The 27,362-nt window shown below is 65.2% G+C and overlaps 1 protein-coding gene across 8 annotated transcripts in view; it reads left to right on the top strand.

Moving 5' to 3' along the window:
* Positions 1–21,441, top strand: part of HSPG2 (heparan sulfate proteoglycan 2) — a 102,522-nt gene extending 81,081 nt beyond the window's left edge. For 6 of the 8 annotated variants that reach the window (XM_039912120.1, XM_039912119.1, XM_039912118.1 and 3 more), the window contains 39 exons: positions 761–902; positions 1,388–1,539; positions 3,084–3,228; positions 3,507–3,658; positions 3,936–4,074; positions 4,648–4,799; positions 5,434–5,578; positions 6,716–6,861; positions 7,119–7,245; positions 7,416–7,559; positions 8,180–8,314; positions 8,426–8,607; positions 8,765–8,960; positions 9,627–9,806; positions 10,073–10,333; positions 10,587–10,752; positions 11,244–11,341; positions 11,567–11,833; positions 12,106–12,215; positions 12,716–12,863; positions 12,982–13,098; positions 13,678–13,695; positions 14,031–14,151; positions 14,492–14,636; positions 15,237–15,336; positions 15,551–15,660; positions 15,892–16,000; positions 16,784–16,882; positions 17,028–17,249; positions 17,582–17,826; positions 17,946–18,117; positions 18,439–18,561; positions 18,695–18,751; positions 19,189–19,264; positions 19,553–19,631; positions 19,772–19,842; positions 20,117–20,200; positions 20,847–20,950; positions 21,156–21,441. In XM_039912120.1, coding sequence (XP_039768054.1) covers positions 761–902; positions 1,388–1,539; positions 3,084–3,228; positions 3,507–3,658; positions 3,936–4,074; positions 4,648–4,799; positions 5,434–5,578; positions 6,716–6,861; positions 7,119–7,245; positions 7,416–7,559; positions 8,180–8,314; positions 8,426–8,607; positions 8,765–8,960; positions 9,627–9,806; positions 10,073–10,333; positions 10,587–10,752; positions 11,244–11,341; positions 11,567–11,833; positions 12,106–12,215; positions 12,716–12,863; positions 12,982–13,098; positions 13,678–13,695; positions 14,031–14,151; positions 14,492–14,636; positions 15,237–15,336; positions 15,551–15,660; positions 15,892–16,000; positions 16,784–16,882; positions 17,028–17,249; positions 17,582–17,826; positions 17,946–18,117; positions 18,439–18,561; positions 18,695–18,751; positions 19,189–19,264; positions 19,553–19,631; positions 19,772–19,842; positions 20,117–20,200; positions 20,847–20,950; positions 21,156–21,331 — 5,415 coding nt within the window. In that variant the 3' untranslated portion in view covers positions 21,332–21,441. The remainder of the gene's footprint in view (positions 1–760; positions 903–1,387; positions 1,540–3,083; positions 3,229–3,506; positions 3,659–3,935; positions 4,075–4,647; positions 4,800–5,433; positions 5,579–6,715; positions 6,862–7,118; positions 7,246–7,415; positions 7,560–8,179; positions 8,315–8,425; positions 8,608–8,764; positions 8,961–9,626; positions 9,807–10,072; positions 10,334–10,586; positions 10,753–11,243; positions 11,342–11,566; positions 11,834–12,105; positions 12,216–12,715; positions 12,864–12,981; positions 13,099–13,677; positions 13,696–14,030; positions 14,152–14,491; positions 14,637–15,236; positions 15,337–15,550; positions 15,661–15,891; positions 16,001–16,783; positions 16,883–17,027; positions 17,250–17,581; positions 17,827–17,945; positions 18,118–18,438; positions 18,562–18,694; positions 18,752–19,188; positions 19,265–19,552; positions 19,632–19,771; positions 19,843–20,116; positions 20,201–20,846; positions 20,951–21,155) is intronic. The other 2 variants (XM_029064730.2, XM_039912117.1) reach the window with 1 other exon arrangement.
* The last annotated feature ends 5,921 nt before the right edge of the window (positions 21,442–27,362 follow it).

Raw genomic sequence — 27,362 nt, 5'->3', positions numbered from 1 at the left:
TCATCAGCACTCTTGCTCCAAATTATCCACTCTCTTCTCCCACTGCACCCCAACTCACACTCTTCACTCCTTCCTCTCAAGCTCCCCTTCCCAGCTCACACTCTTCACTCCTTCCTCTCAAGCTCCCCTTCTCACTGGGCCTCCAGCTTGACACTCCCACCTCTGCCTGGCATGTGCCCTTCCTCCTCCCTAGAGCAATCTCCCTCTTCAAGCCCTGACCTTCCAAGTCCTCTGAAAAAACCTCACCTCCTCCAGGAGGCCTTCTGGGATTTCTTTGGGTCACCCCGGGCCACGTCCTCGCAGCTCTCAGCCGAGCACTCTCGACCACCTGAGCATTTAAGCGCTCACACCTTGTCGGTGCTCTTTGGTCCAGCCTTATTTTCATACTCTACTAAGTGAGCACTGCTCTTCCTCCAGCTGTAATTTGTGTCCACCTCTATCGCTAGGCTGCAAGCTTCTTGGGGGCAGGGAGCACGTCTGCTTCTGTTGTACTCTCCCAGATGCTTGGCACAGTGTTCTGCACCTAGGAGAAACCCGATGGACTCAATTGATTTAGGGAGGGGCAGTGAGGGTCTGGCCGGGCAAAGGGCCAACGTCAGAGGGCGGGGGACCGGACCAGCACCTGCTCCGTCCTGTTGATGGTGGGGGCATTTGTTAAGTGTTTACTCTGCTCCAAGCATGGTGCTGAGCACTGGGGAAGGTACAAGATGATTGGGATGGCCCCAGTCCCTGCTCCCAGCCCCCCACTCTGCCCCGGCAGGTCCACGGCTCCCGGCTGAGGCTGCACCGGGTGTCCCCGGCCGACTCGGGCGAGTACGTGTGCCGCGTGGCCACCGGCTCCGGCTCCCGGGAGGCCTCGGTCATGGTCACCATCGAGCGGCGGCACTCGGATCACCCCTACGGTGAGTCCAGGCAAAGCTGCGGGCAGCGGAGGGCGGGACCCCAAAGTGGTTGGAGTTGGGGGTGAACGGCTGGGCCCTGCTCGGGGGGGGGACTCTGGATGGGTGAGACTGGCAGTGGGATGAAAGTGGGTAGAGACTGGAGGAGGATGGGGCTGGTGACGGGCCGGCAGCGGGCTGGACGGCGGTGGGGCCGAGGGTAGGTTGGGCTGGAGGTGGGCAGGGCTGGGATGGGCCGGAGGAGCCTGGGGTAGGTGGGGCCGAAGACCAGCTGGAGACCGGAGCGTCTGGGGTTGGGAGAGGCTGGAGCCAGGCTGGGGACCTGCCAGGATGGAGTGGGTGGAGCCGGGATCTGGAGCTACTGGGGGCTGCAGCAGCTGGGGATGGGCAGGGCCGGAAGCGGGCTGGGATGGCACCGGCTGCGGGTGGGACCGGAGTCAGGTGGTTGCCTCAGTCTCTCCAAGTCCTCCCGGCTCCTCCCTCATCAGGCCAGAGCTTGGTTCACCCTGTCCGGATCGAGTCGTCCTCCTCCTCCCTGGTTGAAGGTCAGACCCTGGACCTGAACTGCCTGGTGGCCAGCCAGGCGCCTCACACAGTCACGTGGTACAAGCGTGGGGGAAGCCTCCCCACCCGCCACCAGGTGAGGGGAGGACTTCGGGAATCTGAGGGTGGAGGGTGGGGCAGCTCCTTTGACCCCTCCCGGGTCCTGGTTCTGGGAAGACTGGGAGTGGGGGGATGCTGGGGGATAGGGGAGGCCGGGGTTCCTGGGGCCCGGGCTGGACTGAGCCATCCCCCCAACAGCACACGGAGCCCCAGACCCTGTGAAGTGGGAATAGAGGGAGGAGCACAGGCCTGCCCTCAAGGAGCTGACTCTCGCTGTTGGAGAGGCAGGACAGACACAAACCAGAAAAGAGCAAACGACACAGGGCCCTCTGCATCTTGCCCCTCCGTGGCCTGCCCCTCTGCGGCCTGCCCATCTACGGCCAGCTGCTTCCGGCTGCCCAGCCTGGGATGGGCAGGCTGATGGCGGACAAGGAAACAACCCTGGCAGGAGTAGAGGAATTCTGGCCTGGTGTGGAATTCTTGGATTTGGGCGACATTAATTGAAAATGTCCACAGGTGCCACAGAATAGGAGTGCCAAGAATGAGTGTGGTCTGGCAGAAAGATCCTGGACCCGGGTGTCGGGAGACCTGGGTTCTAATCCCGGCTCTGCCACTTGCCTGCTGTGAGACCTTGGGCAAGTCACTTAACTTCTCCGTGCTTCCATTTTCTATCTGTAAAATGGGGATACAGTGTCTGTTCTCCCTCCCCCTTAAAATGTGAGCCCCACTGTGGGACAGGGATTTGCTCTGCATATATTATATCTACCCCAGCACTTAGCTCAGTGTTTAGCACCCTACTAGTATCGAGGCCAGTTAGGTTCGTTAACCTGAAGCAGCAGCGCGGTGAATTGGTCCGGGCGCTGTCTTTGGCTTGCCGTTGAATACAGTCTTCCTCGGAAAGATCAGGCAGGCAGAGTCAAGATGGATTTGGGCAGTTTTGAAGAGGCAGGGGGGTGAGTTTGACCAAGAGGAACAGGGAGGGCATTCCAGACAAGGGTAAAGGTGGAAGGCTGGGGGCGGGGGCAGCTGGTTGACGGGGTCCGGAGGGGCTGGGCTCCATGCTGAAGGCCTGGAGTTTTGATTTTTTGTGAATGGTACCTTTGAACCACAGCAGGCAAGGCCTGCTGCCCTCTGAGCACCAATTGGAAGTGAGAGGGTGGGAGGCAGGGAAGTCATCTCCAAGAGGCCTTCCCTAAATCCTCATTTCTTCCACTCCCTCTCCCTTCTGTCACCTATGCACATGGATCTGTACCCTTCGTTCACCCCACCCTCAGCCCCGCCGCATTTATGTACATATCCATAATTTGTTTTAATGTCTGTCTCCCCCTCTAGACTCTAAGCTCCTGGTGGGCTGGGAATGTGTCTAGCAACTCTGTATCGTACTCTCCCTAGCGTTTAGTACAGTGCTCTGCTGACGGTAACCACTCATTCCACTGATTCATTGATGGGCAGGGAGGTCAGGGAGGAGACTACTGCAATCCTCCGAGGGAGAGGTGGACCAGACTGTGGAGGAGAAGGCAGATCTGAGGGACTGAGAGCGCTGAGGGATCAGCAGTTGCCTGTCGCTCTCCCCCTCCCCAGATCGTGGGCACCAAGCTGCGCATCCCGCACGTGACCCCGGCCGACTCGGGCGAGTACGTGTGCTACGTCAGCAGCGGCACTGGCCACCAGGAAGCCTCCTTGGTCGTCACCATCCAGGGTGGCGAGGGCTCCTCCCCTCCCCACGGTGAGAGGGCCTGGGTTAGGGCACGGGGTGGAACTTGACCTTGAGGAGTGTGGAGAGGGGGCAAATGGCTCAGCTGGGGTGGGGGCTCAGCTAGGTGTGGAGCTTGGCAGCGGCGGGTGGTTGAGCTGGAGGCGGAAAGGGCGTTTGTCTGGGGTCGAGGAGGAGGCCCGGCAAGGGCGGCGAGGAGACGGCGGAAGAGGCCAGAGGGCCTAGGGATCCCTGTCTGTGTCTCTCGATCGGGTTGACGTTGATTCGCTCTCGGCGCCACCCCCCGGCAGCCCCAGTCGGCCCCCCGCCCATCCGGATCGAGTCCTCGTCCTCCGTGGTGGCCGAAGGGCAAACGCTGGAACTGAACTGCCTGGTGGCCGGCCAGGCCCACCCCACGGTCACGTGGTACAAGCGCGGGGGCAGCCTCCCCGCCCGCCATCAGGTAGGGCGGCGCCGTGGACCCTGCGAAGCTGGGGAACCCCGGGGTCTTGGGGAACAGCCTGGAAGGGGCTCTGGCCTGGGCCCAGGGGCGGGGGTCTGAGACACTGGGGGTGGTCAGGGACCAGGTAGGGCCCAAGAGCCCCACCACCGGGCCTTCAGGGCTACCTCAATCCCTGGCATATCCCACCCACCCTGCTTCCCTGCCTCTCTCTGGGGTCCCCCTCAACCCATTCCCCAACCCTCCTCTTCCCACCTACCCACCGACCTCTGCCACACAGACCCACGGCTCCCGGCTGCGCCTGGTCCAGCTGACTCCGGCCGACTCGGGGGAGTACGTGTGCCGTGCCAACAACAACATCGATGCACTGGAGGCCTCCGTCCTGGTCACCATCTCGCCCCGCGCCGGAGCGCCGTCCCGTGAGTCTGGCCCGGGGGGCTGGCGGGGCCCGAGGGTGGGTCCGGCAAGATGCCCCGGGAACTCCAGTTTGGCCAGCGGGTCTCAAAGAAGGGAGCGTGGCCCCGGCCCCCCCACCTCTGGTTTGAGTTTTCCCATGCCGGTGGGAACTGATGGAAGCGGCTGTCCGCGGGAGCCTGTCTGGAGTCGGGCACCCACCTGACCTCGCTCGGGCCGAGAAGGACTGGAGCTCTGAGACCGGTCATCACTGCTAACTCCTTCCCAGTAGAAGCTGGGGCTCGCTCCTTCTGGGCCTCTAAGCCAATGCCCCAGTGTTGTCTGTGTAAACAGCAACCCTCCGAGAGTGAGCTTGTCCCTCAAGTCTTCCAGTTCACCCAGGAGATAGGACCTCTTTCCGTCTGGAGATGGGTGCGGAACGGGGTGATAGGCCTCGAAGAAGAATGCTGATGAACCCAGGACTTTGGAGGGAGGAAATGGGCAGGGCCCGGAACCTGGACTCCAGGCCCGTCCCGGGTTATTAGTTGCGGATGGGTCAGTGTTCCCGGCCTGGGGTGACCCGCTCTCTGTGCCCCCAGCCCCAGGGTCCGTCCCGCCGGTCCGGATCGAGTCTTCATCCTTGGAGGTAACCGAAGGTCAAGCCATTGACCTGAACTGCCTGGTGGCCGGCCAGGCCCATCCCACGGTCATGTGGTACAAGCGTGAGGGCAACCTCCCCGCCCACCACCAGGTATGATGCTCGGGAAGGGGTCAGAGGGGCGGGGGCTAGGGCACGGGAGGGGCGGCAGTCCACGGCCACAGCTGCAGGAAAGTCTGCGGACCGACCCCGCCCGCTCACGGCTTTGCCGTGGGAGCTGTCGGGCAGGCCGAGAAACCTGGGGAGTGCAGGGCAGGCGTCCTGCCCGGTCCTTCCTCCTCCTGTCCCTCGGGGTTTGCCCTGCCCTTCTGCCTGCCCGGCCTCCTTCTGGGCCAAGAGCTGTGGCCCCAGGAGGCAGGAGCAGGAGGGAGAAGAGAGCGGGGAGGGGGCAGTGGGGCTCGGCGGGGACCAAGTGGCAGTCCCAGCCATGGTCTTCCCCCCGGGTAGCCTGCTGGGGGGCAGCCGGGTGACCCCATCAGATGACACCAGTCACCCGCCCCGGGCCCCCATCTGGCCGCCGGGGCTCTATCCTGGAGCTCCTACCTGCTCTGGCCCCTCTGGGGGCCTTCCGATCCATCTGGAGCCCCGGAGGCCAGCTCCGTACTGATATCCCCGCAAATGGGAGGGCAGGTCCAGGAGGCCCAGGGCAACAGTAGTGTCCAGTGCTCCGATCCGGGATTCACGGGCGCTTCCCTCCTCCGTCCCCACCCCAACTCTCCCCGCGCAGATCCACGGCTCCCTGCTGCGGCTGCTCCATTTGTCCCCGGCCGACTCGGGCGAGTACGTGTGCCGTGTGGCCACCGGCTCGGGCTCCCAGGAGGCCTCGGTCACGGTCACCGTCCGCTCTGGGACAGGCTCTAACTCTGGCCCAGGTGAGAGGGGCAACAGGAGTGGTGATTGATGGGGTTGGTTGATAAGGCAGGCAGGGGACTGGCAGGACCAGTCGGAGCAGTCTGGGAGTGGACAGACCAAGGGAGGGCCCCCAGATTGGCTCCTCCTCTCCGGGATCTTAACCCCAACACCACATCCAGCCGGGCTCAATCCCCGCCCATCAGGAAAACAGGGCTGGTGCCAACCTGGGAGCTACCGGGCCCTCCTGTCACAGGAACACCCGGGACCTAGGAGAGAGATGTCTCTCCTGGGCCCGGGGTCAGGAGGGGAGAGGGGAGTGTATAGAGGAAGCCCGGGCTTGGCTTGGAAGACCGGACAGCATCCTGGGGACTTTCATTCATTCATTCAATAGTATTTATTGAGCGCTTACTATGTGCAGAGCACTGTACTAAGCGATTGGAAGGTACAATTCAGCAACAGATAGAGACAATCCCTGCCCATTGACGGGCTTACAGTCTAATCGGGGGAGACAGACAAAAACAAGAGGATGTACCTCTCATTAACAAAATAAATAGGGTAATAAAAATATGTACAAATGAGCAGATGAGCAGAGGGCTGAGAGGAGGGGAAGCGAGGGAGGAGGAGCAGAGGGAAAGGGGGGAAAGGGGGCTTAGCTGAGGGGAGATGAAGGGGGGGCAGAGAGGCAGCAGAGGGAAAAGGGGAGGCTCAGTCTGGGAAGGCCTCCTGGAGGAGGTGAGCTCTCAGTAGGGCTTATGAAGAGAGGAAGAGAGTTGGTTTGGCGGAGGTGAGGAGGGAGAGCATTCCGGGACAGCGGGAGGACGTGGGCCAGGGGTCGACGGCGGGACAGGGGAGAACGGGGGACGGTGAGGAGGTGGGCGGCAGAGGAGCGGAGCGTGCGGGGTGGGCGGTAGAAAGAGAAAAGGGAAGAGAGGTAGGAGGGGGCAAGGTGATGGAGAGCCTTGAAGCCTAAAGTGAGAAGTTTTTGGTGTCGTGAGAAGAAGTGTCGTGAGAGTGTGTCACGCCGGGGATCCCAGCACCCTGGAAGCCTTGCTGTCCCGGCTGCTGCTTGCTCGATGTGCGGAGCTCCCCCGGGGCCCAGGCTGTTGCTTGTTCTCTGTTCCCGGGCCTCTGACCCTTCTCTCCGTACCTTGGCCCAGGACCCAACTCCCCCATCCGGATCGAGTCCTCGTCCTCATCGGTGACCGAAGGGCAGACGTTGGACCTGAACTGCCTGGTGGCCGGCCAGGCCCAGCCCAGGGTCACGTGGTACAGGCGCGGGGGCAGCCTTCCCGCCCAGCATCTGGTATGAGGGCCCGGGGGAGCAGCCTGGCTGGGTCTTCTGCGGGGGGCGGGGGGAGCCGTCCAGCGCGGCCTGCTGGCTCTGGGGGGACCAGGGAAGAGCCTGAGAGGGGGGTAGGGGACGGCGGGGAGGTCACCGGCAGCTTTGGCCCAAAGCCTGGGTCCCTTCCGCTGCCTCCCCTCCTGCTCCCCTCTTCCCACCGGGCCCACAGCTCCCACCTCGCCCCGCCTCACCTCCCGCCCTCCGCTCCGCCCACACAGGTCCACGGCTCCCGGCTGCGGCTGCCCGAGTTGACCTCGGCCGACTCGGGCGAGTACGTGTGCCGCGTGGGCTCGCAGGAGGCCTCGCTGGTGGTCACGGTGCTCTCCAGCATCGGCTCTTCCTACCGTAAGTGTGGCGCTCCGGGGGGGGTGAGCGGGGCACCGATGCACGCCTCTCGGAGCCTTCTACCCCTTCTTCCCATCGGACTCCTCCCGTCCAGCTCCTCCCCGGTTGCCTGCCTCCCCAGTCCCTGCCCCGTCTCCCCGCGCCCTCCACTGAGCCCACCCCTCCCCTAGGCCTGCAGAGCCCCGTCATCTCCATCGACCCTCCCGGGGCCACCGTGCAGCGGGGCCAGAACGCCAGCTTTAAGTGTCTGGTCCACGACGGGGCCGCGCCCATCAGCATTGAGTGGAAGATGGCCCGGAACCAGGACCTGGAGGGTGAGGAGGGGTCGGCCTGGGGGCTGATCGGCCAGAAGAGCAGATGGGGGGAGGCCCAGTGCCCGGGCTGGGAAGAGGGTGGGGTGCCCCACAGACCCCGCCAGCTTTCCCGTCAGAGTCTGGAGGGGATGGGGAGGCTTGGCGGAGCTGCAAGAGCTTCCCGGGAGGAGCAGCATGGTCTAGAAGGCACAGGCCTGGGAATCAGAGGAACTGGGTTTTCATCCGGCGCTCAGAACAGTGCTTGGCACATAGTAAGCGCTTAACAAATACCGCAATTATCATCATTATCCTGGCCCTGCCATTTGTCTGCTGTGTGTTTTGCGGCAAGTCACCTAACTTCTCTGTGCCTCAGTTTCCCTCACCGGCAAAATGGGAATTCCATACCTGTACTCTCTCCTACTCTGAGCCCCGTGTGGGACAGGGGTCGCGTCACACCTGACGATCTTGCCTCTACCCCAGCGCTTAGTACAATGCTGTATGGCACAGTATAGTAAGTCCCGAACAAATCCCGCCATCATTGTTCCTGGGCTGTGCTAGCTCCCTCTGCCTCTGGGAGGGAGGGAGAAATCAGGGCTGGAGGAGGAGGACAGCCCTGACTTCCTCCCGCCCCACCCCTCCAGACAACGTGCATCTGAGCCCGAACGGCTCCATCATCACCATCGTGGGCGCCCGACCCAGCAACCTCGGGACCTACCGCTGTGTGGCCTCCAACCCTTACGGCGTGGCCCACAGCGTGGTCAGCCTCAGTGTTCAAGGTGAGCCTGGCCAGGGCAGGAGCGGGGTGGGCTGCCCCTCACCACCCTAGCCTCCCCACGGGCGGCCAGGGGCAGCCCTCTGACTCCCGCCTCCCGCCCCGGCCTCCCTAGGACCTCCCACCGTGTCAGTACTGCCCAAGGGTCCGGTGCGGGTGAAGGTGGGCAAAGCCGTGAGCCTGGAGTGCTTGGGCACCGGGGACCCACGGCCGGCTGCCCGCTGGTCCCGCCTCGGGGCACCCCACAAGGTGGAGCAGCGGACCCTCGGGCCTCTGGACAGCCAGGCCATCCTGCAGGTGAGGGGCGTGGGACCCCCGTCGAGGCCGAGGGGGGCGGGAGGGCGGGGAAGGAGAGGGAAGAGCCGGGGCGAAGAGTGGGAGCCGGGGCCGCGAGGCTCTGAGCCTGAAGAGGACAGAGGGCCGGGAGTCACCCTGCCGGCCCTCCCTACCCCAGATTCCGGCGGCCAAGCCGGAGGATGCCGGAACCTACCTGTGTGTGGTCCAAAACGCGCTGGGCACGGCGCAGGCCCAGGTGGTGGTGAGTGTGGAGACGGGCCTCGGTGCCCCAGGGGCACCCCAGGCGCGGGTGGAGGAGCCGGTCATGACCGTGGAGGCCGGGACGACCGCCACGTTGCGCTGCTCTGCCACAGGTGAGGAGCGGGGGTGGGGCGGGGTGGTCTCGGGTAGGGGACTGGGTAGACTTGTCACTAGGATCCAGGCCGTGTTTGAGGAATTGGAGCTCCGGGTGAGAAGAGGTCACGTTTGCCTCGAGGCGTCCGGGTTAGGACCCAGCCTGGTAGGGTCCTGGGAGGCCGAGCGGGAGATCGAAAGGGAGGCCAGTAAGTTGCTGAAGGGGAGAAAAAGTGGGAGGCTGGAGAGAAGTCGTAGGGGAAGAAAAGGTGGGAGGACGTCCTAGGGGAAGACTGAGGGGGAGATCAAGGGAGAAACCAAATGGGAGACCCAAGGAGACCAGGAGAGAAACGGAGGAGACCGGTAGGGAGAAGGAGGAGGAGACCAAGGGGAAGACCAAAGGGGAAAACGAGGGGGAAGACCAAGACGGAAGCCAAGGGGTAGACCGGAGAGGGGAAAGGAAAGACCAAGGGGGAGAGGAAAAGGGAGACAAAGAAGGAGACCTAGGAGAAGAAGGGAGAGACCAAAGGGATAAGAAGGTAAAGATGAAGGGAAAGAAAGGGTAAACTAAGGGGGGAACCAAGGGGAAAAAGAAAGGGGAAACCAAGGGGGGAGGAGAAATGGCGGTGCCGAGGGGAGTAGTCAGGCGAACAGCTCTGTGACCGCAGGGCCTCTCCTGCCCCCAGGAAGCCCACCACCCACCCTGCAGTGGACCAAGCTGCGGGCCCCACTACCCTGGCAGCACCAGCTGGTGGGTGACACTCTGATCATCCCTCGCGTGGCCCAGCAGGACTCGGGCCAGTACATCTGCAATGCCAGCAACTCGGCTGGGCACGCCGAGACCACAGTCACCCTGCACGTGGAGAGTAAGGAGCTGCCCAACGGGACCGGGAGGGTAACCCCGGGGGCAGTGGGTTGCCAGTGGGCGGGCCTCTGCCGGGTGACCCCGCAGAGGAGCGCGTGACCTGGGATCCCCGCTGCCCAGGGTTCCGCGGGAAGGGCCGAAATCACCGACCAGCCCTCGGGGACTCGCCCTGGTCTAGACCAGAAGCTTCCAGCATCTCTCCCCGCTCCCACCCGTGCCCCGCGCCACCCCCAGCCTCACCGACCGGGCCCGTCTCCTCCCTCGCAGCGCACCCCTATGCCACGACGCTCCCAGAATCAGCCTCGGTCGAGGTCGGGGAGAGGGTCCGGCTGCAGTGCCTGGCCCACGGCACGCCCCCACTGACCTTCCAGTGGACCCGGGTGAACGGGAGCCTGCCCGGGCATGCTACCGTACAGGACGGGACCCTGGACATCGCTTCTGCCACCCTGGGAGACGCCGGCCAGTATCGCTGCCTCGTCTCCAATAAGGTGGGCTCCGCCCAGGCCTTTGCCCAGCTCAGTGTCCAGGGTGAGTGAGTCGGTGCCCGTCCAGGCCCGGGGATGGTTCGGACATCCTCCGCTTCCCGCCTCTTCCTGTCTGGGGCCCGGGCTCCACGAGCACGGAGGTCTAGCCCCCGGCCCGCCTCCCTCCTGCCCACGCCGCCTTCCCCGTCCACCGCGTGGGGGGCCCACGTCTGGGGGAGCCGGGGAAGGTCTCCGAGCCCCAGGCCTGGCTCCGGCTCCTTGAGCTGGGCTTCAACCCCAGTGTCTGTGCCCCACAGGCGGTCCCGCGGTCGTGCACGTCTCCCCCCAGCTGGAGACCAAGAGTGTTGGGGGCAGTGCTGAGTTCCACTGCGCTGTACCAGGGGACCCTCGCACCCAACTCCACTGGTTCAAAGAAGGAGGACAGCTGCCTGCCGGTCACACCATCCAAGACGGGGTGCTGAGGTGAGGGTCCCTCTCCCGGCTGCCTTTGCGGGAAGGGGTGACCCGAGTCCCTCTCCGTCGTGCAGGCTCTGAGAGCGGGCCCAGCCTGAGTCCCTTCCCCTGGGCCGGCTCCGTGGGCGGGCCCAGCCTGCATTCCTGGGCAGGTTCCACGGGCAGGTGCGGCCCGGGTTCCTCCCCCTCAGGCAGACTCCGCCAGCGGGTATGGCCTTGGTCCTTCCCCCCGGGCAGGCCCAGAAGGAAGGACCTTGTGGGAAGGGACCAGTGCCCAGAGAGCTGGGCACTGTGGGGACGTGAGCACAGCACATCCCGCTCTGGCCGGCAGGCCACAGGTGCCATCCCCGAACGGATCCACCCAGCCTGCAGGGCACTGTGCTCTCAATCCACAGCCCTGCCCACCCCCCCGGTGTCCTGTCTCTCCCCTCGGCTCCCTGCCCCCCCCCCCCCCACTCTCCGTGCCCCGCCCCTCTCTAGCACTCCTGTTTCCTCTGCAGGATCCACAACCTAGACCAGAGTTGCCAGGGGACGTACGTTTGCCGGGCACACGGGCCCTGGGGCCAGGCACAGGCCAGCGCCCAGCTGGTTGTGCACGGTGAGTGGAGCGGAGCGGGGAGGAAGGTCCAGAGGCCTGGACTCGGAGTTGGTCCGGGGAAGGAGCCGAGAGGCAGGCGGGCGTCGGGGGGACACGCCAGGCAGTCCCGTGGTGTGGAACGGGCGGCCCGAACCTCTGGGCGGAGAGTGTGGCCCGGTGGTCCAGGGCACTGATTACCAGCCCTCCCCTCTCCGCTCTGACCCCCCGCCCCGTCCCGCTCCCCAGCTCTGCCCTCGGTCCTCATCAACGCCCGCACAGCCGTGCAGACCGTGGTGGTCGGCCACTCCCTGGAGTTGGAGTGCCTGGCCCGGGGCGATCCCAAGCCCCAGGTCAGCTGGAGCAAAGTGCGGGGGCAGCTGCGGGCCGGCGTCGTGCAGAGCGGAAACACCATCAAGATCGCCCGCGTGGAGCAGGCCGACGCCGGAGAGTACCGCTGCACGGCCACCAACAGCGCGGGAACCACCCAGTCCCACGTGCTGCTGCTGGTGCAGGGTGAGCGCTCCCGCCCCCGCTCGCACGCGCCCCTCCCCCGCGGGGGCACCCTCATCCCACCGTCACCTTCCTTTCTCGTCTCCGGCCACTCACCGCCCCTTCCCGTTACCCAACTTCCCAGGATCCTCAGAGGACTGGCCCCCGGACTGTGCTCGAGTCGGGGTGGCACGTGTTTCAGGACAGTTGCCCCCTCCCGGGCTTGCCAGCCCCCCCCACCGGGCCCCTAACTGCCGGGGGACCAAGGGTGTGTGCCCCCCTCTTGCCCTCCCCAGCGCTGCCCCAGATCTCAGCTCCCCAAGAGGTGCGGGTCCCAGCGGGTTCTGCTGCGGTCTTCCCTTGCATGGCCTCCGGCTTCCCCACCCCAAACGTCACCTGGACTAAGGTAAGAGCGGTGGGGTGCGGTGGGTGGGATAGGGTTAGGGGTCCGGCAGGTGGGGCACGGTGGGGCAAGACGGGCACGGCGGTGCAGGGAACAGAGGCCGAGGGGGAAGAGGCCCGAGGAAACAGGGATGCAGAGGGCGGTCGATGGTTCCGGAGCGGAAGTCGGCCTGGGTGCGTCCGCTGAGGGTCCCTGGGTGGTGGGGCAGGGGAAGACTGGGCCGGCCAGGGGTGCACCTGTAATCCTCACAAGGTGCTGGGGTGCGGAGGCCCTGCCGGTCCAGCAGGTGACCACATCTCGGAGGCCCAGCGGACCTCGGGGACCAGTGAGGCTAGGGCTTGAGGGAACCTAGCCCGGGTCCTGCCCAAGCCTCAGGAAGGTGGATGGAGGCAGAGCCGGAGGAGGGGCTGGGAGGGAGCCTGGGTGAGGCACGGGTGGGGTCGTGGTGGATGAGGGCGACGTGGCTGGGGCAGGTGTGAGGAGCCATCGTGATGCTCTTTCAGCTGGAGGGTGAACTGCCCCCGGACAGCCGGCTGGAGAACCACATGCTGACCATCCCGGCGGTGCGGCCCCAGGACGCGGGCACCTACGTCTGCACCGCCACCAACCGCCAGGGCAGGGTGAAGGCCTTTGCCCACCTGCAGGTGCCAGGTGAGTCTCCTGCCCGGCTCCCGCTCGCCCCCCGACCTTCCCGGACCTAAGCCCCCGCCCCCTGCCACGCGGTGCCCCCCACCGTGCCGAGCCCTCACCTCGTGACTTCTGCCCGCAGAGCGGGTGGTTCCCTACTTCACCCAGACCCCACACTCCTTCCTGCCCCTGCCCACCATCAAGGATGCCTACAGGAAGTTTGAGATTCAGATCACCTTCCGGCCCGACGCTGCTGACGGTGAGCTGCCCCTGGGGAGAAACTGGGGAGAGTAGGGATCTGGGGGTGACTGGTGAGTGGAGAGGAGGGATCTGGGAGAGACTCACAGAGGGTTGGGGGCACCCAAGAGGCAAAGGGGGTTGGTTCATATTCCTGAACGTTTTCTCCCGACCCTGCTTAGCCATGGCCCGGTCCTCCTTCTCTCTCCTCTTAGCCTCCATTCCCCCCTACTCTCCTGGCCGGGAGGCCTCCTGCCTTCCCCTCCCCTGCCTGCCTCAGGGCAACGTATGGCGATCAGCTGACTGTGCAGGGGCTCCCTTCCTTCTTACCCTCCCTTCTTGGTCTCTTTCTCCCTCCTCCCCATGGGGTCACCGTCCCCGGCCTCCCCCCGGCCTTCTCTAACTTCCTCTGCCGCTCTGCCCTCTATCCCTCCTCTCTTCTGCCCCTTGGCCCCACTGGGCTCTGGCTAAACCCAATTACCCCTTCTTTCTCCGTTCCCTTCTCTCCGTCTTTCCCGGTCTGCTCCGCCTCTCCCGCGCCTCGACCTCCTCTCCCCTTCTCCCTCTCCCCGCCTCATCTCTGGTCACCCCTACCTTCCAGCCCTTCTCCTCTACTCGGGTAAGTGCCCGTTCCACCTACTGCCTGGTCCTTGGTAACCCCGTGTGTGTGTGAAATGGGGGGGGGCGGCTCACGCCATGCCTCTTTCCTGCTTGGGCTTCATCTCTTCCTCTCTGGGGTCCAGCGAGGCGGAAACGTGGGCGGGAGCGGGGATGGGCACTTGGCTGGCAAGGGGAGGGAGGGAGGGGCAGGAGGACCTGGGCTCTGCCAGGACTCCGGTGCCCGAGAACCGGGCGGGAGCGGACCAGGGGGCTGGACGGGCAGTGCAGCTCAGGGAGGTTGGGGAGGTCCTCGCCTACCTCCCGCTGCCCGCTGACCTGGCCGTGCCCTGGCAGGAATGCTGCTGTACAACGGGCAGAAGCAGAGCCCGGGCGCCAGCGTGACCTCTGGCAGCCAGGCAGGGCGACAGCCGGACTTCATCTCCTTCGGCCTTGTGGGTGGCAGGCCCGAGTTCAGGTAAGACAGCCCTCCTGCCCCCCTCATCCCGCCCCGCCTCCCCTCCCAAATATAAGCCTGAGCAGCACGAGCTGGGTGGGATGGGTGGATAGATGGGAGGGTGGGTGAATGGAAGGGTGAGTCAACGGATGGGTTGGTGGGTGGGTGAATGGACGATTGGGATGGTAGGTTGTTCCTTGGCCTATGCCTGGCCCACTCCCTCCTCCTCCTCCCCCTTCCCTGACCTCTACTTCCTATCCCGGTCCCCCTCGCCTCCCCCGTCCCCCTCTACCCACCCTGGGCACGCCCCCCAACCCCACCCCGGCCCCCGAGACCACTGACGAATAGCCGAACCTGGCAGGTTTGACGCCGGCTCGGGAATGGCCACCATCCGTCATCCTAACCCTCTGGCCCTGGGCCAATTCCACACGGTGACACTGCTGCGGAGTCTGACCCAGGGCAGCCTCGTTGTGGGCACCTTCCCTGCAGTCAATGGCACCTCCCAGGTGAGAGACCCTCCCCGACCCGCCTCCCGTCTTTCCTCCCTCCTGCCCCCTGCCCTGGACAGCGACTCCCGCCACCCTCCCACTCTCCTCCTGCTCCTTGCCTGTTCCTGCCCCCTCCCCCTCCCTCCTCGGCCTCTTAATCTTTTGCACACTCTCCTGCCCTCTAAGCCACCCGCTCTCCCTCCACCCCGCACACCACCAGGCCTGTCCCTGCTGCTCGGGGCTGGGCCCCGTCCGCCCGCCTGGGCCGCTCTCCGCTCCGGACAGGAGGTGTCGGGGACCCTGGCACAGTCACTTCAGGAGGGGCCTGGCTCCAGGGGACTGCTGCTGCCCCACCCCCGGACTAGTTGTGTCCCCCCACCCAGCATCCCCGTCTCCACCGTCTGCCTGGAGCAGCAGATTGGGTACCGGTGTGTGGGGGTTGGAGGCAGGAGTGAGCCGGCACGTGGCTGAACCCAGGCCTCCTGCCCCACTCCCAGAAACAGTGTTGAGCCTTTGTCTCCCCCACCCCATCCTCCTCTGCCTCTATTCTCCTCCCCTCCTCACCCCCCACCCCGACCCCTCCCCACCCCTTCCGTCCTCCGCCTTCCCATCCCTCAGGGCAAGTTCCAAGGGTTGGACTTGAATGAGGAGCTCTATCTGGGCGGCTATCCGGACTACGGTGCCATCTCGAAGGCTGGGCACAGCGGCGGCTTTGTGGGTACGGCCGTGACCTCAGAACCCTCCCCCACTTACGGCAGCCCCTCCCACCCCCCACCAGTACGATGTGTGTCATCTACTCGAAGAAATTTGCTTGTTGAAGTGGTGTGCGTGTGAATGTGTGCGTCCTGGGTGAGACCCCGGAGGCTTCCCTCCTGCCCCACGGCCCCACCGACCCACCTAGCCCACTCTCCCCCGGCTCCGCCCCCCACCAGGCTGTGTGCGCCAGCTGCTCATCCAGGGGGAGGAAGTCATCTTCCACGACCTCAACCTGACCGCCCATGGCATCTCCCACTGCCCCACGTGCCAGGACCGGCCTTGCCAGGTAGCTGCCTTGCCCCGTGGCCACCCCTGGGCCCCGACCCCACGGCCGGTCTTCTCCGTCCGCCCGGGATTCTCTGCCCTCTACCCACGTGCGTTTCTCCCCCTAGGCTGGTGTGGAGAGACCTGGGGGTGGGGCCTGGGCTCCAGGGTCCTTCCACTACACTGAGACCCAGAGGGAAGGGAGGGGAGGAGAAGGGCGGAGGGCCGACTGACCGTCGGGGTCCCGTCTTAGAATGGGGGTCAATGCCAAGACTCGGAGAGCAGCAGCTACGTGTGCACCTGCCCTGCCGGCTTTACCGGAAGTCGCTGTGAGCACTCACAGGCCCTGCACTGCCACCCAGGTACCATCCTCTGACCCCTACACCGCCCCGGGTACCCCCTCCAACCCGTGACCCCTGCACTGATCCCTGCCCTCCGACCCCTGGCCCCTACACTGCCAGCCAGTCACATCCCTGACCCCTGACCCTTGCACTGCCATCCAGGTGTCCCTCCAGACCCTTCCACTGCTCCCTACCCGGGTACTTCCTTAAAGACCCTCTACTGGCAGCCACAACCAGCGTGGGTCGTCCTGTCTGGGCGCCGTACCCACCCCTACTCCCCCACACTAAATCGCTGCCCTTTCCTGATGGAGCAGTGCTGTTGATTAAGTGCTTACTGTGTGCAGAGCACTGGATCAAATGCTAGGGAGGGGTTGATGGATATGAAGAACAGCATGGTGTAGTGACAGAGCATGGTCCTGGGAGTCGGATCGTGGGTTCTAATCCTGGCTCTACCGCTCGTCAGCGGGGTGACCTCGAGTAAGTCGTTTCACTGCTCTGTGCCTCAGTTACCTCATCTGTAAATGGGGATTGAGACTGTGAGCCTCTTGTGGAACAGGGACTGGGCCCAACTTGATTTGCCTGTATCCACCCCAACGCTCGCTCCAGTGCCTGGCACGTAGTAAGCATTCGGCAAATACTGTCGTTATCCCTGACCTCATACGATCTAGTGGAGCAGCTGACATCCGGTGGATCTTGAGGGACACATGGGAAAAATGGAGAGAGGACGTCAGCCTCCGGGGAAGGACCTTAATCTCCTAGGCCCCCTCAGCTCCCGCCGCCCCTCACCCACCTTCTCCCCTGCAGAGGCCTGTGGTCCCGACGCCACCTGCGTCAACAGGCCCGATGGACGGGGCTACTCTTGCCGTTGCCACCTGGGGCGTTCCGGGGAAAAGTGCATGGCAGGTGGGTGAGCGGCCCGTCCCTGGGCTTGGGGGAGAGCAATCCTGGGGGGACCTGGGGGGGAGGAAGCCCGTGGTGGCCGGAGGGAAGAGGGAGGAGGCCAGAGGACTCAGGCCCCGTGTGTGAGCTGTGGCCTCTCCGGCCGCAGGTGTCACCGTGACCACCCCAGCTCTGTCGGGCCGGGGCTCGTTCCTGGCCCTGCCGGCCCTCACCAACACCCACCACGAGTTGCGCCTGGATGCCGAGTTCAAGCCCCTGGCACCCGACGGGCTGCTGCTCTTCAGCGGGGGCAAGGCGGGCCCCGTGGAGGACTTCGTATCCCTGGCCATGTCCGGCGGGCACCTGGAGTTCCGCTTCGAGCTGGGCTCAGGTCGGTGGTGCTCAAGGGTGGGGCCGGCCTGGCGTTCTCGTCACCGGCCCCCTGGGGCGGTGCCCGCTGTGCTGCCAGAATCTCCCACGTCAGGTCCTGGGCTGGGCGGGGGGCTGGGGTCCGGGGCTTGTGGAGGGGTGGGCTGGGAGGGGGAATGAAGAGTGTGGGGCAGGGGCGGGGGGTGGGGGGGCAGACCGGCCGGGGATCTCCCCCCCGACCCGGGCGGGACACAAGTGCCCTCGAGCCCCTCCTCGGTGCCCCGGCTGTGGAATGGGCACCGTCCCCCGGGTCTAGGCCCCGCCCGGGCTCAGCCCAGCCGACGGCCACTGCAGGGACGGCCGTCTTGCGGAGCGCCGAGCCGCTGACCCTGGGTCACTGGCACCGGGTGTCGGCGGAACGACTGAACAAGGACGGCAGCCTCAGGGTGGACGGCGGGCGCCCGGTGCAGCGGTCCTCCCCGGGCAAGAGCCAGGGCCTCAACCTGCGTACTCCCCTCTACCTCGGGGGCGTAGAGCCCACGCTGTCCCTGCCCCCCGCCGCCAACGTCACCGCCCACTTCCGGGGCTGCATCGGCGAGGTGAGAGGCCCCCCCGTGTCCCGGGGATCGCGTGTCTCTCCCTCCCTGCGCCCCCCAGGGGTCCCCGTGTCCCCCCTTCCCCTGCCCCCTGCAGATCCCCGAGCCTCCTCTCCCCCCAGGTTTCGGTGAACGGAAAGCGACTGGATCTGACCTACAGCTTCCTGAGTAGCCAGGGCGTGGGGCAGTGCCGCGACAGCTCTCCGTGTGAGCACCAGCCCTGCCTGCACGGGGCCACCTGTATGCCCGCCGGGGAGTTTGAGTTCCAGTGCCTGTGCCAGGAAGGTTTCAAAGGTGGGCACGTCCGCTGTGGGCTCCCTTGCTGAGAGCTCCCCCCATCGCAGGCTGCCCTGCTGTGGGATCCCCCACCGTGGGCACCTCTCCAGGTCCTGAGGGAAAAGGGCGCCTGGTCCCTCACGCTCTGGCACCGCAGAGGAGAGCAGGACCCTCTTCCTGCATAGGATGACCCTCTCTTCCCTCATGGGGCATCTCCCAGGCCTGCCTCTCCGACAGGGCTCCGGGATGGCTGAGCCCCGGCAGGCTGGTCAGTGCCGGGGCCCGGGGAAGCTGGCACCCCGGGACCACCCAGGCCATCGCTGCCATTTTTGCCCCCAGGAGATCGCTGTGAGCACGCCGAACACCCCTGTCTGCTCCGGGAGCCCTGTCTGCACGGCGGCACCTGCCAGGGCACTCGCTGCCTCTGTGCCCCCGGCTTCTCCGGTCCACGCTGCCAGCAAGGTTGTCATCTCCCAGCCCCTCTCCCCCCGTGCCCCCGACCCAGCCATCCCCCTCTGGCAGCCTTTGCCGCACTTCCCAGCCACCCACCCTCCTCTCTGAGCCATGCTGACCGGGCCAACTCTCCTCCTCACAGGCTCTGGCCAGAGAGGCAGCGGATCAGAGTGGCACCTAGAGGGCAGCGGGGGCAATGGTATGTACCCCCAAGCCCGATCCCATCCCCTTCTTGCCCTTGGAATTGCCCCCAGCTCCAAGCTGGTCAGCTTCGTGGCCCGCCTACCAGCTGCGTTCTGAGAGCAGCGGGCAGTTTGGGTGGGGAGGGAGCAGAGCCCAAGACTTTGCAAGCGGGGGCACCGGCCCTGTGCCCGGGGGCCAGTCCATACCGGGCCTGCTGCGGGCCGGTGCCAGTTCCCAGCGGGCTGGGCGAAGAGGCTGCTTTATTCCTGGTTTCTCCAGGCCCCAGTCTGATCCCGGTCTGACCGAGCGGGATGTGGCCAGCTTCTGGAGAGGACAATGGGGGGCTGCCTTCACTCATGGAGCCCTGTTTGTGGTCTTTGGGGCCCAGAGTCCAGCTCTGCCTCCCCTGCCCCCCCCCCACCATGCCCTCAGCCAATCCCACTCCTCCTCCAGATGCCCCTGGGCAGTATGGTGCCTATTTCCAAGATGGCGGTTACCTGGTGCTCCCAGGAAAGGTGTTCCCAAGGAGGTGAGGGGCTGGGGAGAGGTTCCAGGGAGGGAGGAGCTCACGGGAGCTTGGGGGGCAGAGAGGGTGGGACTGGTGGAAGTTCTAGGGAGGAGGAGGGTCTGGGGCCAGGGGTGGGGATCCCTGTGGGATAGGGTGGGTATCCCGTGTGAGCACCCAGGACGGAGACAGGAAGCTCCCTTCTTCACTTCGTCCCACTTTCTTCCCTTCCTGTCCCTCCTCCTCTTCCTCCTCCTCCCACTCTCCTCTTCGGACCTCCCCTGCCCTCCCCTGCCCTTCCCCCGTGCCCAGCCCGCCCGAGTTGCCAGAGACCATCGAGTTGGAAGTCCGGACCAGCTCTTCCAGCGGGCTCCTCCTGTGGCAGGGCGCGGTGAGTGGGGGCCGAGATGAGGCCGGGAGGGAGAGGGGACGTAGGGGAGGCGGCTGCTGCCGGAAGCTGAGAGGTGGGGGCGGCCCCAACGAGATGGAGGGGATTGGAGGCGGCTGAGCCCCCGGTGGCTGCTCTGACAGGAGGCTGGAGAGGATGGTCAGGGCAAGGACTTCATCAGCCTGGGATTGCGGCAAGGGCATCTTGTTTTCAGGTGAGACTCCCTGGCCTCGTTTTCCCCCAGCCCTCCCCACCCTCAGTCTCCGTAGACCTTGTGTCCTCCCCAAGCCAAGGCTGCTGAGGAAACCCCAGGTTCCTATGGGGCCCAGCAGGTTTCTGGCCTGGACTGCCCCTTCCCCTCCCCTTCTTTCCCTTTCCCTCCCCTTCCCGTCCTTGGGCTGCTTCCGGCACCTCCCCCGCCTTCCCTGGCCCCAAGCCCCTCCCCGCCCATCCTTCACGTGGATGCCGCCCGCGGGTCCTACCTGCAGTTACCAGCTGGGCAGCGGGGAGGCCAACATCACCTCTGAAGACCCCATCAATGACGGAGAGTGGCACAAAGTGACGGCTGTCCGGTAAGGGGCACCGTCGTCGGGGGCCGGCCTGGGGCTTGAACGGGAGCAGGGAGAAAGGCAGGGAGGGATGGGGGTGGGAAGAGCCAGGCGGGGCCGGGCTCAGGGGTCTGAAGCTCTCTCTACTCGCTCAGTAAGCGCTACCTCAGTAAGCAGGGCCGCCTTGAGTTAAGCTGCCCGGTGCCCCTGCCCTCCTCCCTGCCGTGGGCATCTGCGGCTGAGAACCAGGGGTCCGGGCAACGGGATCCAGGGACAGTGAGGCCCCGGAGCTCCGTCTCCCAGTGAGGGACCGGGGAAGAAACGTTGCTGAGGGAAGCAAAAGGATCTAACTTGCGACACCCTGAGGAGCCAGGGGACCGGGCGAGGCCGCCACAGCTGCCTGGGGGAGCGCCGGCCCTGCCCGCCTGCCCGGGGTCACCTCTCCTTCCGACTCCCCCCGTCCATCCCGCCGCCCACGAGCTCTGCCGCGCTTCCCAGCTGGGCGCAGCGGGGTGGCCGGCTTCCTCTCGGTGACGGAGACGGCGGGGCGGCAGGTTGGGGGGGAGAAGGAGTGCGGAGGCCGCGCGGCCTCCCAGGCCCTGGCGAGGAGGGAGGAGGTCCGGGCCGGGGACGGGCGGGGGACGACACCTTGACCCCAGCGTCCCTGCAGGAAGGGACGGAGAGGCTCCGTCCAGGTAGACGGGGAGGAGCTGGTGAGCGGTCAGTCTCCGGGCCCCAACGTGGCGGTCAACACGAAGGGCGGCATCTACCTCGGTGAGATGGGTTCTCCTGGGGCCCCCGTGCCCGGTGCGGAGGGCGGCGGGGGGAACCGGCGTGTCGGGAATGATGGGGGAGGCCGGGTGGGAGCCCGCAAGGGCCGGCAGAGAGGCAGGGGAGTGGGTGCGATGTGGGGGGGGGCAGCGGAGGAGCGAGCCCAAGGACCAGGGGCTGACGTGGGCCGCTCTCCCTCCGTCGGCAGGGGGCGCCCCGGCGGCAGCCACTCTGACTGGGGGCAGATTCCAGGAGGGCATCACCGGCTGCATCAGGAACCTGGTGCTGCACGGCGCCCGCCTGGGAGCCGTGCCGCCGCAGCCCCTGGACCTGCAGCACCGCACCCAGGGCGGCACGGGCCCCGTCCGCCCCTGCCCACCCTAGGGTCCTTCCCCGGCCCACCCCTGGACTCTTCACAGCGTCCCCGATTACTCTATTATTACTTCGGTGATGTCGATGATGATGATGAATATTTTGTAAGAAACCAAGACACAGTGGTGCTTTGCTGCTACCTGCCCCTGCCAGAGGGGTGGCCTGGGACGGGGGTGGTGGGTGGGTTGAGGGGCTGCTGCCGGCCCCACCCTGCCCCGCCCTGCCCCCACAGAGGGGAAGGAAGGAGGGCAGAGGCTAGTCCCGTCGGCGAGAGGCCTGGGGACTGCAGGCGTCCCAAGCCACCGGGGCTTCGGGGCTCTGTCGTGGGCCACCAACCTGGGCCCGCGGCGGATCAGAGAATTATGGGACACCGCCGGCAGGACAGAAATGGCCCCCGGCTGCCTCCTGAGGCCGGTTCTCCCCTTCCTCCCCCGCCCTCCAATCTCCCATGCCGCCTCGCCCCACCCCCCCGCTACCTCTTCCGGAGGTCCTGGGAGGCTAAGGGCCCGAGTTGCCACGCAGTTGGGGCCCCTCCGCCCAGCCCCACTTCCTGAAGGCGGCGGACATGGCTCGCCTGGCCCGACCCCGGCGTCCGGTGGGTCGGTGCCAACGTCCGGCTCCAGGGAGCTGTGGCCTCATTGGGGCTAGTAGTGCCGGACCTGCACCGAGCCCAGCTCCTCTCCCCTCCAGGGCCCGCCGGGATTCGGGTGGGAAGGAGCAGGCCGGGGGCCCTGCCTCTCAGCCCCATTCCCCGGTGCTTGCCTTGGGGGGATCTCAGAGCACTCTAATGCCAGCCACTACGCCAGAACCAGCCTCTTGCCCAAGCACGGCAGGTCTCTGCTCCCCACTCTCCTCCTCCTGGCACCCCCGCCCCCAGCTCGCATGGCCCCAGCTGATCTCTCCACATGGGCCTGGCTCCTTGACAGTTGACCTCACCCGCTCCCCGCTCCCCTGGACCCCCAGAAGAATCTACCTGCTCCCAGCTGCCTCCACCCACGTCGCCCAGGCCCGGTGGTAGAGCATCGGCCCCCTCGGACACCCAGAACTGTCCGGCTGTCACAGCCGGACCCCAGGAGGGCAGTGGGAAAGGGGCCCGAGGCCCCCTAGGCCGCTGCAGTGGGAGGTTGGGGGCGGGGACGCTGGGGCGGGCAGGAGGACAGGGGGCGCAGGGCGGTGCTGTGTCCTGCCCCTTCGTCCCGGGGCACAGGGAGCAAGGGAGAAAGCCAAAGCAGAGAGGGAAGGATGAGAAGGAGGGCAGCACAGTGGGGTGAGAGCACGGCACAGGGAACTGAAACATAGTGCCCCTTCTTGGAGCCTCCCCCCGGCCCTTTACGAACTCCCTCCATCTCCCCCCGTGCTCCCAAGGATCCTACAGGAGTTCAGATGTCTGGAGTGATTGGGAGGGGTGGAGGGCTTTGGGACCAGCCCCCGGGGCTGTCATAAGCCCAGCTGACTCTGCTGTCTGACCTCTCTGAAGCCGGCTGCGGCCTGGGGTCCGGGTTCCCTCCACGGGGTCCTGCAGAGGGAGATCTCCCCGGTCTATCTGCGGCCCCCAGAGCTGCTCCTCCTGTGTTCTTTGTTTTTATTTTTCTTAAATAAAAGGTGCTACCCCCAGCTTTCTCTGGACTCCCTGCCTCTCTGCCCGCAGCCCAAGCCTTCCCCAGAGTTGGGGGCTCCCGGAGGATTGGGGGGGTAAGAGGAGGGCGGCCAGAGCGGGACCCTGAGGGAGGGACTTCCCCGCCTGGGGTGGAGGGTTGGGAGAGGTCAGGAAACAAAGGGTCCTATTGCTGCTTCGCCCCACGGTGTCCACCGCGTCCGCAGTCCAGGCGTCGGCACAGCTCCCGGTGCTGGCGGGGTGGGGTGCCGTGGCGCCCCATGGACTCTGGGCTCTCTGGTAAGGGATACCTCATGGGCTCTGAGCTCTCGGGGGTGGGGTATGGGCTGTGGTCCCTCCTGGGATGTAGGGGATTTCCCCGTGGGCTCAGCAAGGTGGCGGCCGCGGCATCACACCGGCACGGGGGCGGCCACCGGCTGGGGCGTAACCGTGCCCCACCGCCCCCGGCCTGGTCGGAGGCAGCCGCAGGGGCAGCGTCGGCAAGTGACCCGCGGGGAGTTGCAGAAAGGCGAAACCGGGAAGGCCCTGTCGGCCCAGAGCGGCGGCCTGGCCCGGGGCCGGGGTCGGGGACTGTTCTGGTGACAGCGGCCGGGACAGCAACAGAGCCCCAGCAGCCCGGCCAGGGGGCCCGCAGAGCCCAGGAGCAACGCGACGCCGGACAGCACGGCCTCCGGGGACCCTTGCCCTGCGGGAACAGAGTGTCCGCGTCTCAGCTCCGTGCCCCCCTCTCCACCGCCGACCTGCTCTCCCGCTTGGCACTCCGGAGCACCCAGCTCGGAGCAGAGTCAAGGAGCACCGTGCCGGAGCAACCGTCGACGGGGCCGGGGTGAATCGACGGCTGGGGTGGGCAAGCTTGGGGCTTTGCCCCATAGGGCCGCCTAGGTGAGAGAAGGGAGCAAGAACCACCCGCCTGGCCTAGGGGTAGGGAGGGGAGGGGAAGGGAGAATCACCCACCTTTCACTGCAGTCGTGCCCCTGAGGGTGGGGCGAGGGGCTCCAGACTGGCTCTTCCCACTTCCTGCCCGGCTGGGGCCGTGAGAGGTCAGCGCTCGAGGGTGGGCGTGCGTGGTGGACTGTGGAGCCAGGGAGGTGGACAGTCCTACAGGGAATGGGGGAGGGGGTTGGTCTGGAGCTGAGTTTACAGGATAATAGACTGGCCAACCTAAACAAGGGCTGGAGGCCCTCCTGGCTTCTCTCCCAGCTCAGCCCCTCAACCCTCACAGCCTGACAGGTGCCTTGGCCTCGGGGCTGGAAAAGCGGACCCAGCCTCATCCCGTCTCCCCATGTCAGCCTCTTCTGGCCTCCCACCCCGGCCTCCTCCTTGCTTTCTCATCCCAGCCTCCTCCAGCCTCCACATCCCCAGCCTCCCCAGCACCTCGACCTCCTCCAGCCTCCCCGCTTCAGTCCTCCTCAGGCTCTGCTCACCCAGAACCTTCAACATCTCAGACCAAATCCTCCGGCTGCCATCTCAAACACGTCCCTGGTTCCAAGGGGAATGATGCTCCCCGTGCCCCGGCCCCCGCGCCCTCTCCACCCCCATCCTCACCCCCTCCCCGAGTCCAGACAGGCAGGAACCCCTAGGCCCAAAGATCTTTAGGTAAGGTAGAGGCTCAAACCACCTTTAGCCACCTGTTCTTGCAGCCCACACCCTGACGAGCACTTAATGACCCTTAATCCCTCCTTCTGCAGCTACACCCTATGTCCCCTCCCTCCCAGCCTTCTTCCCTCAAGTCCTCCATCCTCCTCCTCCTCCCCTGAGCCCCTAAAGGTGGGCCAACCATCCAGGGCAGTCCCTCCCCCACTGAGGGGCGGCTCTCCCCGTGCTGACCTGCGCATTCGGCCGGAGACCGCCGCTCCCGGTCCCCGCCGTCCCCACAGTGGTCAATCTCGGCGAGGTCACACAGCAGGCTCCGGGAGATGCACCGGCCGTCCCCACAGCGGAAGTAGCCTCCCTCACCGCAGGACGACGGGTCCGTCTCTAAAAAACACCCGACTGGCTCAATAGTTGTATCAGTACCTGTGGTACTTGTTAAGCGCTTACTATGCGCCAGGCACTGTACTAAGCGCTGGGGGCTCGAGCAGCCTGCTCCGGTTCCCAGGGGCCTCCGGGGACAATGGCGTGCAAGTGTGTGGGGATGTGTCTCTGTGTTGGTGGGTGGGCGGCGGTGTGGGACTGTGTGAGTGTGAAGCGATGTGGGGTGAGACTGGGTGTAAAGGTGATGTGGGAGACGGTGTGGGTTGCAGTGTGTATGTGAGAGGGGTTTTGTGTGTGTGTGTGTGTAGTGATGTGGGGTGAGACACTGTATGACGATGTGGACTGTGGATGTAGGAGACGGTGTGGAGGTCAGTATATGTGTGATGAGGGTGGGTGGATGGTGATGTGGGGTGAAGCTGTGTGTGATAGTGTGGATTGTGTGGCTGTAGGTGTTATGGGTTGGTATGTGTGTGTGTCTGTGTGTATATGTGTGTGTTGGGGGATGATACGAGGTGAGACTGTACGTGATGGTGTGGATTGTGTGGATGTGAGAGGTGTCGCTGCTGCGCCCGTAACAAGTAAAAGTGGGAGACCCTTTGAAACCGAGTTGGTGTGTGAATCCGTGCGATTGTACGCAGGCTTCGTGTGGCTGGAGCTATCCGCTGCCAGGCAGGTCCGAAGCCGAAACTCACCCCTCCCGGCCACCTCCCCACATGCTCGGCTCTGAGGGGCGGGACTGGGAGGGAGGGGAAGCGGGGGCAACTTGCTGGAGGCCTCTGACCCGCCCCCTGCCCCCAAGCTGCTGGAGGTGATGAGCCTGATCTCTGTAAACCCCCACCCTCCACACCCCTTCCGGGGCCAGGCTGCCTTGGCAGCCCTGAAGTGGGTAGGCTGGGGGGTAATAATAATAATAATAATTATATCTGTGGGAAGTAGCATGGCATAGTGGAGAGAGTACAGGCTTGGGAGTCAGAGGACATGGGTTCTAATCCTGGCTCTGCCACTTATCTACTTTGTGACCTTGGGGAAGTCGCTTAACTTCTCTGTGCCTCAGTTCCCTCATCTGTAAAATGGGGATGAAGACCGAGCTCCACGTGGAACAACCTGATTACCTCGTATCTACCCCAGCGCTTAGAACAGTGCTTGGTACGTAATAAGCACTTAACAAATACCATCATTATTATTATTATTGTGTGCCAAGCACTGTTCTAAACACGGGGGTAGATGCAAGGTGATCGGGTTGTCCCACATGGGGCCCATAGTCTTAATCCCCATTTTCAGATGAGGTAACTGAGGCCCAGATAAATTAAATGGATTGCCCAAGGTCACACAGTTGACAAGAGGCGGCGGGATTAGAACCCATGTCCTCTGATTCCCAAGCCAATGCTCTTTCCATTAAGCCGCGCTGCTTCTCTGGTTGACTTGGTTGACCCAGTGCAAGTAACTGAGGATAAGAACGAGCTGGGGGGTACCCCCTACCCCGCCCCTTCCCAAGTGCCCCTGCCTGACCGCCCTCGCCCCCCCAGATCAGGCCCGGGTCCCACCCCCAGCCTCCCCATTGGATCCAAAACCAGATTGACCCATTTCTCACTCAGGTCAATCCTAAGGCAAGACCAGTAGTCTGGACTTTGGATGGGTGTGCCTCCCCCCAACCCCACCCCTGCATAAGTGCTTAGTACAGTGCTTTGCACACAATAAGCGCTCAATAAATACAACTGAATGAATCAATCTCTCCAGATGCTGACCCCCAGCTCCCGCCGGACCCTCCCGCCGACCAGACCGGGCCTCCTTGCGCACCGAATCGGAAGGCGGCGAAGTGGCCCACGAAGTCCACCCGGGGCTGCTGTCTGCGGGTCACCAGGCGGATGGTCAGGGAGCGGCCGGAGGAGCGCACGGGCCCGGGGATGGTCGTTCCACACAAGGGCGGGCCCAGGGGGGCGGCTGTCGGGCCGTCCCCGTCGTAGAACCGCACGGAGGAGCCGAGGGAGCAGGGCCGACTAGCAGGGCCCCGGCCGGAGCCTGGGCCCGACGGCGTGGGGGCCGCGGACTGCCCGGTGGGCCCCGCGGGGCCGGGGGCCAGGTTGTACACCAGGAAGAAGTGGAACTGGAACTGGATCTGGTCCCGGGGGGCGGCAGCCCGCATGGTCAGCCAGCAGTCCGTCCCCTCGGCCACGAAGTAGAACCTGCGGGACTCCGCGTGGGAGCGGACGACCATCCCGCCTCCGCCCAGGGTCTGTCCGCAGAGGTCCACCAAGCTGACTGGGACAGAGGAAACATCGGGGACGAGGCTGGAGCGTGGCCAGTGGTCAGTAGGGAGCCAGGATCAGCCTCGCTAGAGAGAATGCTCTTCCCCGGGCCCCTCTCAGGCTGGGGGCTGCTCTCCCCTCCCCTCTCCCTTCTAATAATAATAATAATAATGGTATTTGTTAAGCACTCACTATGTACCAGGCACTG

This window comes from Ornithorhynchus anatinus, chromosome 5 (assembly GCF_004115215.2).
Source record: "Ornithorhynchus anatinus isolate Pmale09 chromosome 5, mOrnAna1.pri.v4, whole genome shotgun sequence".
NCBI classification, from domain to species: Eukaryota; Metazoa; Chordata; class Mammalia; order Monotremata; family Ornithorhynchidae; genus Ornithorhynchus; species Ornithorhynchus anatinus.
The sequence above is the reverse complement of the archived record's forward strand: the minus strand, read 5'-3'. Positions and strand labels throughout refer to the sequence as shown.